This window comes from Saccopteryx leptura, chromosome 8 (assembly GCF_036850995.1).
Source record: "Saccopteryx leptura isolate mSacLep1 chromosome 8, mSacLep1_pri_phased_curated, whole genome shotgun sequence".
Lineage (NCBI taxonomy): Eukaryota > Metazoa > Chordata > Mammalia > Chiroptera > Emballonuridae > Saccopteryx > Saccopteryx leptura.
The window spans coordinates 63,494,162-63,510,004 of record NC_089510.1 but is presented as its reverse complement, the minus strand read 5'-3'; the positions used below and the strand labels follow the sequence as shown (position 1 = coordinate 63,510,004).

The window sequence follows — 15,843 nt, the reverse complement described above, 5'->3', positions numbered from 1 at the left end:
AAACATTTAAGGCTGTGGGGAAGAGTAAAGTTAACCGATGTTTCTTGAGCACCTACACATTGTAAGACAATGTCCAGGGCTCTTACATAATCTAATCTTCATAGCAACTCTTCTATAGTGAATATAATGGCTCTTCTGCAGATTAAGAAAATGAGACTCAAGAGTTGCATAACAAAGTAAATTAATTTGTGTCAGATCTAGAAGGTGAACCCAGATGTTTTGGTTGACCCCAAAATTCTAATTCCTTCTTTTTTCATCGGTGGTTTCTGACTAACTTTCCTCAAAAATAGTTTAGGTGGCTTGTAATAAAATGATCAAAAATAAAGACCACAGAGGAAAAGGGAAAAGAGAATTGTTACAGGATTTTGGAAGAAGGCATTTATTATAACTGTGGGTCCAGGGGAAATGCAAAGCTTTTAAATATAATTTATTTGCCTAATGGTGGACTTTAATGGTTCAAGTAATGCTTCCATCAGCTCTTGTATATTTGACTGATTCAGGGGATGGGAGAGACAGGTAGAGGTCTCTTTAGGTCACACAGAACTAAGTTGCCTCAGGAGTCTGGGCAACAGGCACTGTGGGTAATTTGTGGTGGACAAGGCTAGAAGAAGAAGCACTCGGCAACACACTTCATGGCCACTTTGCTTGTGCTTTCCTGCACTGGGATGTGGACTTACAGATGTCTCTAACTAGACCCGAATGTGCTGACTCTCACACATGATGGGCTAGATTTGATGATAGCTGGGGGCTCTCTTGACGCCATCCCTTGCTTCCTGCTCTATCTCAGTTTACTACTTTTCTCTTAGGACTTTATCCATTTCTTGATTCAGTAACCTATTTCACACCACTATCTTATTTCTGGAAGATACCACAGAATGAAATAAAATAGACAAACAAACAAACCATTTTTGAACTAGGAACAAGGAGGCCTTTCTCTACTCATCATTTGCCAATATGTGACTACAGCACATTTTTTTTAGAGACTTATATTTACCTATCTGTATAAATAGGCATAATAATTTCTGCCTATCTCTGCCCTGCCATACCATGTCTCCTCCACTGGGATGTCAGAATCTTTTAGAAAATGAAAAGGAGAGCTTGGTAACCTGAAGTATCTTACAATTAAGAGAGCTTATTATATAAACACCTATTTATACAACACAGATCTGTCTATAATTGTAAGATCTTGAGAAGGGTTAAAGAGAAAAATCAATGCCCTCCTACCTTAAAGGCAGTAATGGTAAAATGCAGCTGAATTTTAAGTGTATGTTAATTTCCATGCAAATTTATGCAAATGTGTATATAGCATATTGTTTGAATTCGACTAGCTGTGGTTTTTCAGTGCTATGGAATGGGGCCATCCCTGTTTTGTGAATTATGAAGAATAGTGTGGTAGCTTCAAAGATCAAGTGTGCTATAGTAGCACTCAAATGCTAGAACCAGTTTTTATTATGTTTTCAAACATTATTAAACTACGTTTGTTTGAAAACTGAGTTTATTTATAGAGCTTTCAAAATTTCTATTTTATATAAATAGTTTGCGTTTGTGTGTATATGTATACACAGAGACACACAAACAGATATATATATATATATATATATATATATATACACACTTGTATATATGCAAATAAACTGAAAAATATATTTTCTCTCTCCCCTAATATACAAGTGGCTGCAGCAGAGAGGAAAGAGACAAACAGGAACACAATAGTGCATTTTGTTGATCAGTCTAAAAGGAGAGCTTTTCCCAGCAATGGTTAAAAACACATTCAAAGTCCAATCTTTATTCTATGGTCACAATAATTACTGACTGTTAATGCCACATGGTCTATATCTATAAGGTTCTTCATCTTATGTTTTTCTGTTCTCATTACAGACCTACAAGGTAGGTTGTATTATAATACCCTTGTATCCACTACTCTATGAGCTTCTCAAAGATGCAACCACCTCATATCAGTTTCCTACCTCTAAAATCTAATTCCTGCAGTAAGTGTGTATGTATCTAGTTTATATAATATTTCTATGAGAACAAAGACAAAGATGTTTATTAATTTGCACAGGGAGCTATAGCTTCCTACTATATGCTGGAGGAAGACTTAAACTTTTATTTTTGACTTTGTATCCCACCCTGATTCTAGTAGGCATCACTAGTTCTATATTCAAAGAAAAAGTCAGGAATGGAAGTTGAGTCAGAAATATCTTATGTAATTTAGTACATAGTATGACAAACCAGTTCTAGAAAATCTCCAAATTGAAGTTTCATTGAATGGAAAACATTCTTTTTTTTATCTCCTAGAAGACTTGTAGAAGGTCAACAAAGCACTTTTTGGGTTCCAGAGTTCTCCTATGTACAGAGACTATTGTTATTCCAAATGGTTATTTTATGGCCAATAAACATCTAAGCTAACAAAGCATGTTTCCATGTTGAGGTTCTGCCTGAAACCAAGGTCTGTTGGCAACCTACTGTTGAATTGGTTGGTTTTGCAGTTATTTTCTGCATATGACAAGTGGCCGAGGAAGCTAAAAATGAAATGCCTCCACTGCCATTTGAACTTGGCATCTCCATATCTTTTATAAGCCTTTGAGTTTTCACTCTGTTCTTTTCCCTTACTGATTTTTAAACGTGTTTAAGTTGGCAAGCAAGAGAAGGCAAAGGATGGAGAAACTGATAAAGAAAAAGAGGGTGCAATTATTCTCCCTCTCACAAAGGAGGTACTTTAGAAAGATATTCAACTTTGTACTCTCTGCATTCAGGAAAAATATTATTTAATGATGGCATTGTGATCTCTCCTAGTCAGAAAGAATTCTCAGATAGAAATGCAGATAACTTCTTGTCATCAATCCTGGAGGAATAGTTTTGCAACTGTACAATCTAAGGCCATGTTTTAATCTGAGACCTGTTGGAAATAACCAGTCCCTCTCTTCAGTGTCCCGTGCTCATCACCAATCCAATGTTTGTGTTCTCAGGACCTCGATGCAGTCTCAGTCTTCATATGGTAACAGCTCCCCACCTCTGAACAAAATGAACAGCATGAACAAGCTGCCTTCCGTGAGCCAGCTTATCAACCCTCAGCAGCGCAACGCCCTCACTCCCACCACCATTCCTGATGGCATGGGAGCCAACAGTAAGAGCATCCCCCTTAAGCGACAGCTGAAGGACCCGCACAGCTAGTGTTAGAGAAGGACTCTGCTCTGGGTGGGGGAAAGGCTTGCTCTTAAGCTAAGTGAGAGGCACAGTGGGACAGAACAGATTCAGTCTGAGTGGCTTCAGTTTCTCACGGTAAACATTTTCTCATTTTTGAGGTGTGTGGTTTATCACAAAGCACAGTGGTAGAGATGAAGAAGGCTGTTTCTTTGGTAGGAATAAGGATTTCTGTGTAAAAAACAGTTCATTCCTGTCATGGATGAAGCCTCATTTCTTACATCCTTTGAGATAATCAAAGGGAAATACATCTTACATGTGGAAGTAGCATGGTGTGGTGGACTTAACATCTAGAGAAATAGATTATAGCCTGAACTCTGCTGTAATATTAGCTACTTAACTACGGACAGGACACCTCTCTGCTCTCATGCTCAGCTTTCCATTCATAAAATCATTGCTCTGCACATTTAACATTACATGATTCTGAGTCCCTGAAATCTTAGCTTTTTCAACTTTTCTACTCTGTTCCATTCACAGTAATTAATAAATTGCCATAGGGAAAGGAGTTTTCTTTTTACTTACATACACACAGACTCCTTATAACAACTAAGTATAACTAGAAGAAAAAGAGTGAGATTTGGGCCTCCGAGAAGATGATGATTGGTATATAGCTTTGTTGTAAATATAATTAATTTGTTCACTAGAAGTAAATCTAGCAAAGTGGATGCCCAAACTTGAAAGAAAAAAAAAAAAGGGATGGTAAAAATGCAGACGGTTTTGTAATATCCTTAGGGATACAGGAACCTGAATGCTAGGTATATGTGTATTCTGGAGCCACCCTCTTAAAACAGGATATTTAAAAATCCTTCATAAACTTGCCCTTAAATTTATATTTTCAGTGTTTCCTTGAAGAGTCTCGGTTTTCCTAATGAATTGAAAGGAGGGTAGAATTGGGATTCTCTATGGTCTGACGGCACATGTTCAGATGTCAATGAGCAAGAAGTGTATGTGGTATGACCGTCTGGTGTAGGAACAAAGACATAGGGCCAGACTGCTCCCTCTCTAGGGATAAATTCAACCTAAGACTCAAACCTGACCCCTTGACAGTAAAAGGAAAACTAATCATTTACTTTTTCCTTTATTTTCTTTCTTATGAGATCTTAGAGTCCTCAAGTATTCAGGGGGGTGACAAAAAATAGTGGTAATGATAATGATCCTTCACCTTTGTGTAACATAATTTGCCTACTCTTTCTTATTTATACTTCACAAGTTTCCTTTGCTGTCATCAGGAACGTCAGAGAGGAAGCCGATGGGACCCGACAGTCCTGTGCTCTTTAGCTGGCTAGCTGGTGGCAGGGATCATTTCCCTTTGGCATAGTACTAGTCACTAAAGTAGAAGCAAATTACATTCAGTTTTTTGTAGATATGTTGCTTTACTCTTTTTTTGAACCTGAAGACAAAATTTGTTTCATAAATATTGATATTAAGCTTTTCTTCTCTAGAAGTGAATGGTTTAAAAAAAAAAGTGTGTTGATGGTGTTCCCGAATACAATTATGAAATGAACATTTAGAAAGAGCCAGAATTTTTAATTGCACTCTTTCTCATTAAGTTTGTGGTTCTCTACAAATAATACAGTCAATCCTCCTATTCCCAAATAAATATTCAGTCTCTCATTCACAGATTTGTTCATTTATACATGCATCTGCTCAGTGTCAGACACTATGTAGGACTGATGGGGAGCTAGAAAGCTGCAAGGTCTAATCTCCATGTCTGAGGAGGTTAATCTAGCAAGGGAGACAGAAGTACAACCCAGGAAGGCAAATACAAAGGAAAGACTAATATCAGGAGCAATGAGCAATTAGATAGAGCATTAGAAGTAAAGAAAGAAGTGGGAAGAGATTGCCCTAAGAGATTATACAAAGGTCAGGAGGTATGTAATTAGGTTTTAGTTTGATCAATGAGATGTAGGGTGTTTGAAGGGGTATAGTGAAAGAGATAAGACTGAAAAGGAAGCCTTGTAGATTAGGTACATTAAACCAGGCAAGGTGGACCACTGGGATGCTGGTGCATGATGATGGCAGTAACCCTCTCTGTTCCTCCTGCTTCTGTTCAGTTCCTATGATGGGCACCCACATGCCAATGCCTGGAGACATGAATGGACTCAGCCCCACCCAGGCCCTCCCTCCCCCACTCTCCATGCCATCCACCTCCCACTGTACCCCCCCACCTCCGTACCCCACAGATTGCAGCCTTGTCAGGTGAGTCCACAGCAGGTGCCCCTGGGAGCCTGTCCTAAGCATCTCTGGGTGGTGGAGGGTGGACACTGTCCAAAGTTAACAACACAGTTGGAAAGAAAGAAAGCAGCCCTATGCTTGAAGTTCAGCTACTATGATCTCTGATCTTTGGAGTGATCAGAAGTGTTTAATCAAAGAACATCACTACTGTATAATCGACATGGGGGAAAGTGAAAATGTGAGTTTATAGGCATGTCATTTTTCATGCTTGGTCCCCCATCTTCACTTGCTCCCTACCTCCTCCCTCACATTTTTACGCTATCAGTTGTGGCCTTCAAATTGGTGCCCAGGGCTGGGGTTCCCAAAAGGGTAGTAAACTTGCTATCTTGCTCCCTTTTCTGCTCTTTAGGCCTCATAACTCTCAGCCACCATAGGATAATTATTTTGAAGTTGCGTGCCCATAAAAGGGTTTTCATGTTAGCAAAAATGACAGGGACTTTTAAAGACCTGATGGCCTCTGCTGCTTTACTATGTGGGAATGGTCACACTCGAGGCAAAGGAGTTCAGATAGCAAGAAGAGAGAAATGAACAAAGCCTACAGAGGCAAATGTAGGCACCCAAATCTCAAATCTCATGCCCAGAGAACATTGTCTGTCCCTGCTTCATGTGCAGAATGTTTTTTTCATTTGGTTGCTGGAATAATGGGTATCAATCTCCATGTGACTGGTGCAATAAAACTAGCAGCATCAGTCAGAGGGATGGCAAAATGCATAGCTTATCCCAACCAGCGTCTGCCTCTGTGACATCATCAGTCTAGACCAGCACCAAGAAGGAAGGAATCCATATTCTTAAGAAGACATAAATCAGAAAGCATTAATGACTTCACAGTATATTGGCCTATAATTTATCTTAGTCTCATGAACCTATCCTAAGGACAAGTTCCATTCTCAGAACCCTCAAATATGAAACCATTAAAGTAGAGATGCACTTTTTTTAAATTGAAGAGCCAGGAGGTAAGAGGGCTAAGAACCCGACTGCTGGAGCCCTTCCTTTCACCTCCTGCAATGGCTCCTAAGGGGCACTATATAGAGCCCCTTAGAATTCAACCACCATTTGAAAATTGCTGCTACGCAGGAACCCTCATAGTTGATTTTAATTTTTATAGACCTAATGTTCAAGTCACTAATAATCCCCAAATCTCCAATCCAAGGACCACATATATTTGATTGACCCCCCAGTCTCCTCTGTAGGGCATCCCAGGGCAAAATGTTGGGTTTTCCTTTATCTTGCCAATGCAGTTGGGGTGAACTTTCTTTTTCTGTTTCCTCCTACCTCTTCCCTCCTCCCTCTGCAGTTTCTTAGCGAGGTTGGGCTGTTCATCATGTCTGGACTATTTCACGACCCAGGGGCTGACCACCATCTATCAGATTGAGCATTACTCCATGGATGTAAGTAACTGTTAGACTTTTCTCTTGAGTTCTGTTTCTTCATTTCCTCCCTCTGGTGACATGCACCTTGTAGTTCAATTCCCCTCGTTTTAAACTTTGTTCTTGTCATACCCTCAATCCTCAATTAAGATGGAATCCATAACCATATTAGAAAGATTCCCATACCTCAGCCTATACATACAAGAATCTTAGCAATCAATCTTCCTCAGCTTATCTGATCAATTAATTGCATTCATATTATATACAGAGTGGAAAAGAGGAGAACTAATTCCTAATTTCAAGAAAAGTATAATCTCTATTTAGAGAACTTTTTTTTGGATGTTCTCATTAATTGGTATAAGATCACAGGGAGGATTGCAGGAAGAAGGTGATATTATTCTCACTTTAATACATGGAGAGACATTTTTTTTAAAGTTGCCATGATGAGTTGATAACAGAATCAAGAATAGAACCCTGAGGTGAAAGCTTCTGGTCTTTAACTCCATTGACTGGCCTTTTCTGCCTTTCCTTAAAGTAAGACCTTGAGGGGATTCAGCTGCACCTCTCAGTGAGAACCATATGTCATTCATTTTCAATTCTATCAGAATAGGGCTCAGATGTCCCTGATCATTGGAAAAGATCACTGGTCATGAGTTTAAGTCCCAACTCTCCTTTTTAGTAGCAATGCAAATTTATGGTTATCTCTTTGCCTCTCTGGGACTCAATTAATCAAATTGGGTTCCAGATCTCTCTCTTCTGGCTTTTATATTTTTTGGTTTGTATTTTGGAGCAAGCTGGATGGGAGGGGACATTTCTTGCTTCCTATACCACTTCTTGAACTATTGCTCATGTGGGAACTTGTATTGTTCTGGTTTAAGGGACTCTGATTCTCCTCCCAGGCTGCCCTTTATGCTGCTCTTTTTGGGGTTTACTATCCTGTCTACCAGCTTCCAGAGGTCCTTTGGGACTGGTGGAAGAAGATCCTTTCTGCCTCTGCCTCTGCTTGTGCTTCTGTAGTTGGAACCTCTTTCCCTCTCCTTGAGCTCCGATGCCAGAGATGCCCTTGCAGCATGAGAATGCCCCAGCCCTGTAGTGACAAGTATATGCTGTGCTGCCCCTATCCCCACCCCTCCCCACCTCATAAGCCAGCTCTGACTGCTGCTCCCTGATGGTGAAAACTATAGAGAAAGCTTTTTGTGTTAGTTCTGACAGGATTTAGATAATTTTAGAATGACACCCATCTACTCAAGACAACAGAGTCACCCTGTGTGTGAGAGCCCTACATGATGGAACTTGAAGTGTGTCTCTTTCCTGTATTTTTAAAGTTATACCTTCTATTTGCTCATTTGTCCCTCCTATGGGTGTGTGTCAAGTTGTTTCCTTGGCTATTATGATCTGAAGATGTTCTTCATGAGCATATCTCTGCCTGGTGTTGGCTAGGTCTTGTGCTAGTGTCTGGGCCACAGCTTTCTTACCTGTCAATTATTAGTTCAAGTCTATTTGGAGAGCCATACAAATTAATAGAACCTAGTTTATAAAGAGTCTTGGACTCACTGGGAGTGTCAGAAGTGTAAAGAACTATGCTCACATATCTATTAATGGATCACCTTCTCTATAATGTATTCTTCCGCTAGAATAGGAAATTGGAGGACTCATACTGCAGATTTCCAAATTGGGAAAGATTGGGAAGCTATCTAATATCTGCATCCTCACCTCAACATTTTCATCTCATTACTGGAAATAGACACCTCTTTTTCAACTTATCTCTCAATATCAGTCTGTTATTTGGCATCCCTTCCTGACAAAAAAATATCACTAATTTTGGAAGTTTTCATAAGTATCCCCTCTAAGGTGCAAGGATGGGTTAATAATAACACAACAGTAATAATATAAATGGTTAAGACTTATATAGTATGCTTTATAATTTGCAAAATACTTTCACGTATATCCACATCTATATGAGTTCACAATGGCCTAAAAAATAATTGTATTCCATTTTACCAATAGAAGCCAATAGAGAATAAGTGATTTGATGAACGTCTAGAGCCAGTCAGTGACAGAAGAATCTATATCAAGATCTTCTGACTCCAAGCACAGTATTCTTTCCACCTACCATGCTGTTTCATAATAAAATAAAATAAAATAAAATGAGCCATCACTGAAACAAGCTAATGAAGACAAATCTAAGAGATGCCACCACCATTAGTTAAGACCACTCATATTTGTAATGCCTTCTACCACCAACCATAAAACATAGGCACATACTCTGCATTTGGATACCCTAATTTATCCAAGCACTAGAAGACCTTTTGACCTTTAGGGCAGTTTTAGGCTCAGAGGCTATCCTGAATCCCCAATTCATTCATTTAGTTGTACAATTTCAGACTTGTCAACCTCTCTGAACTTCAGCTTTCCTATATAAAAATAGGCATAATATCTACCACTAATATGACTGTTAAATGAGACCATGAATATAAAATAATTAGTTCAATTGCTAGCTCAAAGAAAATGTTTAATAACTGATAGTAATCTTTTCTTCTCATCTCCTCATTTGGGTGGTGGTAACATTCCATTAATACCTTTCTTCTAGTGACTAGCACCATGTAGATTTTAAAGTCAGAATGTACCTTTGTCTTATGATTTTGTTTTAGAATTTTTGCCCTCTGATCTAACTATTTTCCCCATTTTACTAATAAAGGAATTGAGGCCACTAAAGAATGAGTGATGTGTTATCCACACACAGAGATTGCACCTCAAGGCTGTATCTTTGTGCTTAGTTACAGGTAGTGCCAAAGGTTGTTGGCGAGCTACTTTATTTTCCAATTTAGGGATCAGTAAATTCAGGTCAATTAAATCAGAACACTAGGGAATGACAAAATGTTACAGCATAAAAGTCACTTGTCTCTTGGTCCTAATTCTCCCAAACTCCCTTTCTCATTGCACAGGATTTGGCAAGTCTAAAAATCCCTGAGCAATTCCGACACGCAATCTGGAAAGGCATCCTGGACCACCGGCAGCTACATGATTTCTCCTCCCCTCCCCACCTCCTGCGAACCCCGAGTGGTACCTCTACAGTCAGTGTAGGCTCCAGTGAGACCCGGGGTGAGCGTGTTATTGATGCTGTACGCTTCACCCTCCGCCAGACCATCTCCTTCCCACCACGCGATGAGTGGAATGACTTCAACTTTGACATGGATGCTCGTCGCAACAAGCAACAGCGTATCAAAGAGGAGGGGGAGTGAGCAGCACTGTATGAGCTTCTTTCCATATGCCCACCCCTACAAGGCACTACTGCTTGACCTTCAAAGCATTCTCCCTATCTCCTTCTTCTTCTCAGTCTGGTTACTAAAGGGAAGAAGAAATAAGAGGCTACATTCACCTAATGTCCAATCTAGTGTCTGATGCTGATTCTGGCTTTAAGCCTTCACATCTGTTGCTTGCAAGACTAAAGTTCTCATGGATAGGCAGAGGTGAGCAAAAGAGCAGTGAGTGTCTTCTTAAGCTGCAGAGTTCTCTCATTGACTTTTGTAAAGCATTCTCACTCTTATAGTCTAAGATTATATATTTAAATATATAATATACAGTATATATTTTTGAGTGGGGGGGCATTTAGTATTGTTTAAAATGTAATTTAAAGGAAAGAAAATTGAGTTGCACTTATCGACTTTTTTTTTAACTTGTTTTGGATGGCTTATCTATACCCCTTTTCTCAAGGGATAACATCTGTGGTAATACCTATTTACAGCTTCTGGTACCTGTGAGTGACAATTATGTGTAGGTCCCTTCAGTGTTTTCAATGCTAAACAAATGCCACATCAAACCTTTGGATAGACCCAGTTTTATTTACCATTACCTCTTATGTGGGTGAGACTAAATACACACGTACACAATTCTCTATGTTGTTGCATTTTATATTACTAACATCCCTACCAGGGATAGTGATTCACTTTTGGGTTATTTAATCCAATTATAAGAAAAAGTTTATACTTGCATTATCACACATTAGAGGAAAGAAATATTCTCTCTTGCTTTTGGTTGGGAATGGAAAATAAGGATCATGGCTAAAATTCTTAAAAGGTCCATGGCAGCCAATTCAAAACCATCTGGTATCATCTATCTGGATATATCAATAATCCCCTCAACTTTAATACCAGGCACCTGATCTCTTAATATTTATTGGGAAAACATTCGTGGCCATTATGGAAGCATTAAAAACTGAAATTGACTACTATACTGACTAACCCAATTATACATTTGCTATTCTTAGTAGAGTTAAGGTTGAGTTGATTGGCATGAATGCCATCTACCTAGTTCTTATAGTAAAATGTTTACAAAGACTATCTAGGAAAGGCAGATAATTATATGGAAATATTGAATCTCCACTAAACAGTAAGAGATCTCAATGAGCCATGAATTAAAATAATTGGCAGACCTTTTGAAACAGATAATTATTTGGTAAATGTGTCTTTATAAAGACCCTCCTATTCTATAAAATTCTGCCTGTAGAGGCTTATTTATCTTCTATCTCTTCAAGGTTTAATATAGGAGCAGTGATTTGGAAAATATAAAATTATGAGATTAGTTTTCCTCTATGGCATCAATTATATCACTGTATGATTTTTCTTTTTTGATCAATGGGAGCTCCACTTTGTTGGAAAGTAACTGTGAGAACCGAGTTCACCGTCCGTCTCTTTTCTTGACTGTGCATAGACATAAAAATGTCCTCACAGTTCAGGGGATAAGCCCTTCCATGCGAGCTATTGCTTGAACCACATAAACAAAGAGTTGTCTTCAAAGTTTGGGAAAACATGACATAGTCCCCTAAATTTTCCAGAAACATACTTTATAAGCAAATGTTTTTTTCAAACTATAAAAAAAATATTTTGTATAGATGCTAATAAGCTCTAAAATGTGCTTTCTGGTAAAGGGCTATCATTGCACATAAGCTTTTGTTTTTATTTTAAAGTGCAAAAGGGCTAATGTAGCTCTAAAATATAACATGGGTTTCATCTGAAAAGTGTATATATGTTTTGTATGTGAAATTGCATATTTTGTGTTTCAATTTTTTTTTACTTTGGGGATAGCAGGTTTTTCAGAACCACATTTGAAACATTTTATTATTGTTGTTTTTATATTTTCATGGAAACACCAGTTAGTAAAACTAAGAGGTTAAATAAGAAAAAAAAATCATAACTGTAAGATGGGGGGAAGGGAACATTGTTGTTTTTTATTATGTGTATTTTTGTTTTAAAGAGAGTAAGTCCTCAATTTCAAAGTTTCATTGTGCTTAAATGGTAATAAGCACTGTTAACTTGTGGGACAAGCAGGCAGCTTTGAAAACCTATTAAGGAGAACAATGAAAGCTGTGTCTTGGCAAAGCTAGGAGGACAAATGGTTTCCTCAACTATCCTGAATGTTTGAATAAACTTAAGGACTTCTGAGCTATTTCAGCACTATTCAGATGGCACTAGGACTCAGAAATTCCTGTACTATATCTCATGGGTTTGGCATTAGTCAAACCTAGGTGCAACTACTGGCCTCATATCCTGGTGGAAACTTATGCTCTTTGAGTGTATGAGAAGCTAGGGCAATGGGGTAAAAGAATATTAAGAGCAAACAAGTGGCAGTGGACTTAATGGAGTTCTTGTGGCCTCAGCTCAATGCAGTTAGCTGAAGGATGGATAGGGTTTTGTTTGGAGGTGATTAGAAACAGAAATGGGGAACAGAACTTTCTTCATTAAATCCATTTATATTTGTTTTCTTGATATCCTCCTAAAATACAGTATGTGGGATGTTGAATGTTAAGGGTATGTTTTTTTTAATTGTTTTTGTAATTGTACAAAATTTAGCAAATGTCAAATGTTTTATATACTTTATTAATGTTTTTGAAAGATTCTTTCTTATAGATGTAACACTTTTTTTTAAGCTTCAGTTGCTTGTCTTTTCGGTATTTTGTATTATGGGCTTTTGGTGAGCCAGAGGCAAACCTACAAGCCACTTTGTTTACCAGGACATGCAATAAAATTTAAAAATAAACAAAAATGCATTGAGAAATGGTGTTGCTGGTGTGTGTGTCTGTGTGTGTGTCTGTCTGTCTGTCATTTGGCCTTATTTTTAATCACTGAGGAAGAGAAATATTCTGAAAACCATTAAAGAGGTTCAAATACCGATTCTTCTCATCTCAGAACAATATAATCATTATTTCCTCATTTTAGCCAATCTGTGAAGCAGAAAAGACCAGAAAGATAGTTTATTTGATATATGAGATTCTCACAAATTTAGTACTTTGGCTGAGGTTGGAATAAATCTGCTTTCAAACAGAGATTAAATAGTTCGATGTCTTAATTAGGTACTCAGTGAAGATCTGATGATCAGCTCATCACTTTGGCACTGGAATCCAGATTACCCTTGTTGTGTGAGAACAACAGTGCAGACAATGGGCTCTGGGCATGTTGATCTATAAATTCAGTGTTAAATATCACCTTTCAGTTATATACATTGATTCAGTCAATAAAATACTGTCAAAATGGTTTAATGATTTTATTAAAGAAATGAAAAGCTCATTCTTTATAAATTATCATTAGATGGCTTGAAAGCAATTTAATACCTTAGATTTGTAAATATCTTTATAGAATAAAATTGTGTATAAGTTGCCCTATTTAAAAATATCAGTTTGTTTTTCTATTTATAAATGTCATCTATATGAATATATTTCTTTATATAGACATGGCAGGTTCAACTTAAATTAGGGGTGCCAAAATATTCCATTTCTTATTTCTTAATATATAGATGATGGATTCCCTCAAAAATAAAATGGTTGATACAATGGTGCCATAAAAAGAAAAATAAAAAGCAATGAAAGTGGATAGTCCTCAATGTACTTTTAAGTTACTTTAGATTCAACTATAGTTTTTTATTTCTTTTAAAGAGTAGTTCTAACCATTTGTATGATCTGGTACTTTGTGACTTTTATTCTCTCAGAGGTCTTTTGAAGTGCAAAAATACTTTTTAAAAAGCACTTTAAGACTTGGCATGGCCAGTTGGCTCAGTAGTAGAGCATTTGCCCAGCATGTGCAAGTCCCAGGTTCAATTCTCAGTCAGGGCACACAGGAGAAGCGACCATCTGCTTCTCCACATCTTCCCCTCCCCCTTCTCTTTGTCTCTTCTCCTTCTGCCACCATGGCTTGATTAGTTCAAGCAAGTTGGTCCCAGGTGCTGAGGATGGCTCCATGGAACCCCAGCCTCAGATGCTAAAAATAGCTTGGTTGTGAGCATGGCCCCAGATGGGGGTCACCAAATTGACCCTGGTTGGGGTAAATACAGAAGTCTGTCTCTCTGTCTCCCCTCCTCTCATTTGGAAAAGAAGAAAAAACTTTTAAGACTTTTTAAAAAGTAATTTTAGGTTCATACCAAAATTGAGAGGATAATACAGAGATTTTCCATAAAGCCTCTGACTCCACACATGTCTAGCCTCACTCATTATCAACATCCCCACAGAGCTGTACATTTGTTACAATTGAGAAACCTACAATGACATATCATTATTACACAAAGTCCACAGTTTACACTACAATTTACTCTTGGTGTTGTACATTCTTTGAGTTTGGACAAATATATAATGACATGTATCCAGTGGTAGGATTCAAATAATTTAACAACTAGGTCTCTGCCCTAATGACTGTATTAAGTATAAAAAAAGGTATACCAAAGAGTAGTTTATTATTTCATGCATTTAATACTTAAATAAGAAGAATAAAAGAGATACACAAAACTAGGTTATGTTATAAGAAAGAATTTTAAAATATTAAAAATATTAGATAATACCTGACAAAAAACAAAACTGTTATTTATTTCCATGTTACTTCTTGATTGTCACCCTCACTTGCAATTTTTTTCACCTATGGACAGAATGAACATTACTACAGGTGCTTAGAATATGTTGTTGCGCAGATGAACATTAAAAAAGAGTAAGGAATGTAAATTTGTGATTTCCACATTGGGCAGCTGCCCAGGCGCCCACCTGAAAGAGAACCCTGATTACAAGTGCCATTTTAACAACCAGTTTGTCAAACTCAACAGAAAATTAGGTATCAGTTCTGCCGAACCGGTGCAAACAGTCTGAATCCCAGCATAGCATGTATCCACCATTATAGTAACATACAAAACAGTTTCAATGCCTAACAAACCCACTGTGCTCCACCTATTCAACCCTCCCCAAAACTCCTGGCAACTGCTTTCACTCTCTAGCAATCCTTTACCTGCTTATTGGTTTTGCCTTTTCCAGAGTGTCTTATATCTAGAATCATACAGTATGTGATATTCTCAGATGGGTTTCTTTCACTTAATAGTATTCATTTAACTTTATTTCATGGCTTAATAGCTTATTGCTTTTTAGTGTTGAATAATATGCCATTGTCTTGATGTACCAGTTAATTTGTCTGTTCACCCACTGAAAGACATCTTGGTGGCTTTCAAATTCAGACAATTGTGAATAAAGTTGCAATAAATATCTGTACACAAGTTTTTTGTGGGCATATTGTTTTAACTTCTTTTGGGGTAAATATCCAGGACAATGATTGCTGGATTGTATGGTAAGAATATGTTTTGTGTTAGGCCCTGGCCGGTTGGCTCAGCGGTGGAGCGTCGGCCTGGCGTGCGGGGGACCCGGGTTCGATTCCTGGCCAGGGCACATAGGAGAGGCACCCATTTGCTTCTCCACCCCCACCCCCTCCTTCCTCTCTGTCTCTCTCTTCCCCTCCCGCAGCCAGGGCTCCATTGGAGCAAGGATGGCCCGGGCGCTGGGGATGGCTCCTTGGCCACTGCCCCAGGCGCTAGAGTGGCTCTGGTCGCGGCAGAGCGACGAGCATCGCCCCCTGGTGGGCAGAGCGTTGCCCCTGGTGGGCGTGCCGGGTGGATCCCGGTCGGGCGCATGCGGGAGTCTGTCTGTCTCTCCCCGTTTCCAGCTTCAAAAAAAAAAAAAAGAGTATGTTTTGTGTTGTAAGAAACTGAAAAATTGTCATCCAAAGTGGCTGTGCCA

At 38.4% G+C, this 15,843-nt stretch overlaps 1 protein-coding gene across 3 annotated transcripts in view; it reads left to right on the top strand.

The window, feature by feature from the left end:
• Positions 1–12,860, top strand: part of TP63 (tumor protein p63) — a 244,289-nt gene extending 231,429 nt beyond the window's left edge. For all 3 annotated transcript variants that reach the window (XM_066347150.1, XM_066347148.1, XM_066347147.1), the window contains 4 exons: positions 2,970–3,127; positions 5,259–5,403; positions 6,734–6,827; positions 9,752–12,860. In XM_066347150.1, coding sequence (XP_066203247.1) covers positions 2,970–3,127; positions 5,259–5,403; positions 6,734–6,827; positions 9,752–10,048 — 694 coding nt within the window. In that variant the 3' untranslated portion in view covers positions 10,049–12,860. The remainder of the gene's footprint in view (positions 1–2,969; positions 3,128–5,258; positions 5,404–6,733; positions 6,828–9,751) is intronic.
• Positions 12,861–15,843: the final 2,983 nt, after the last annotated feature.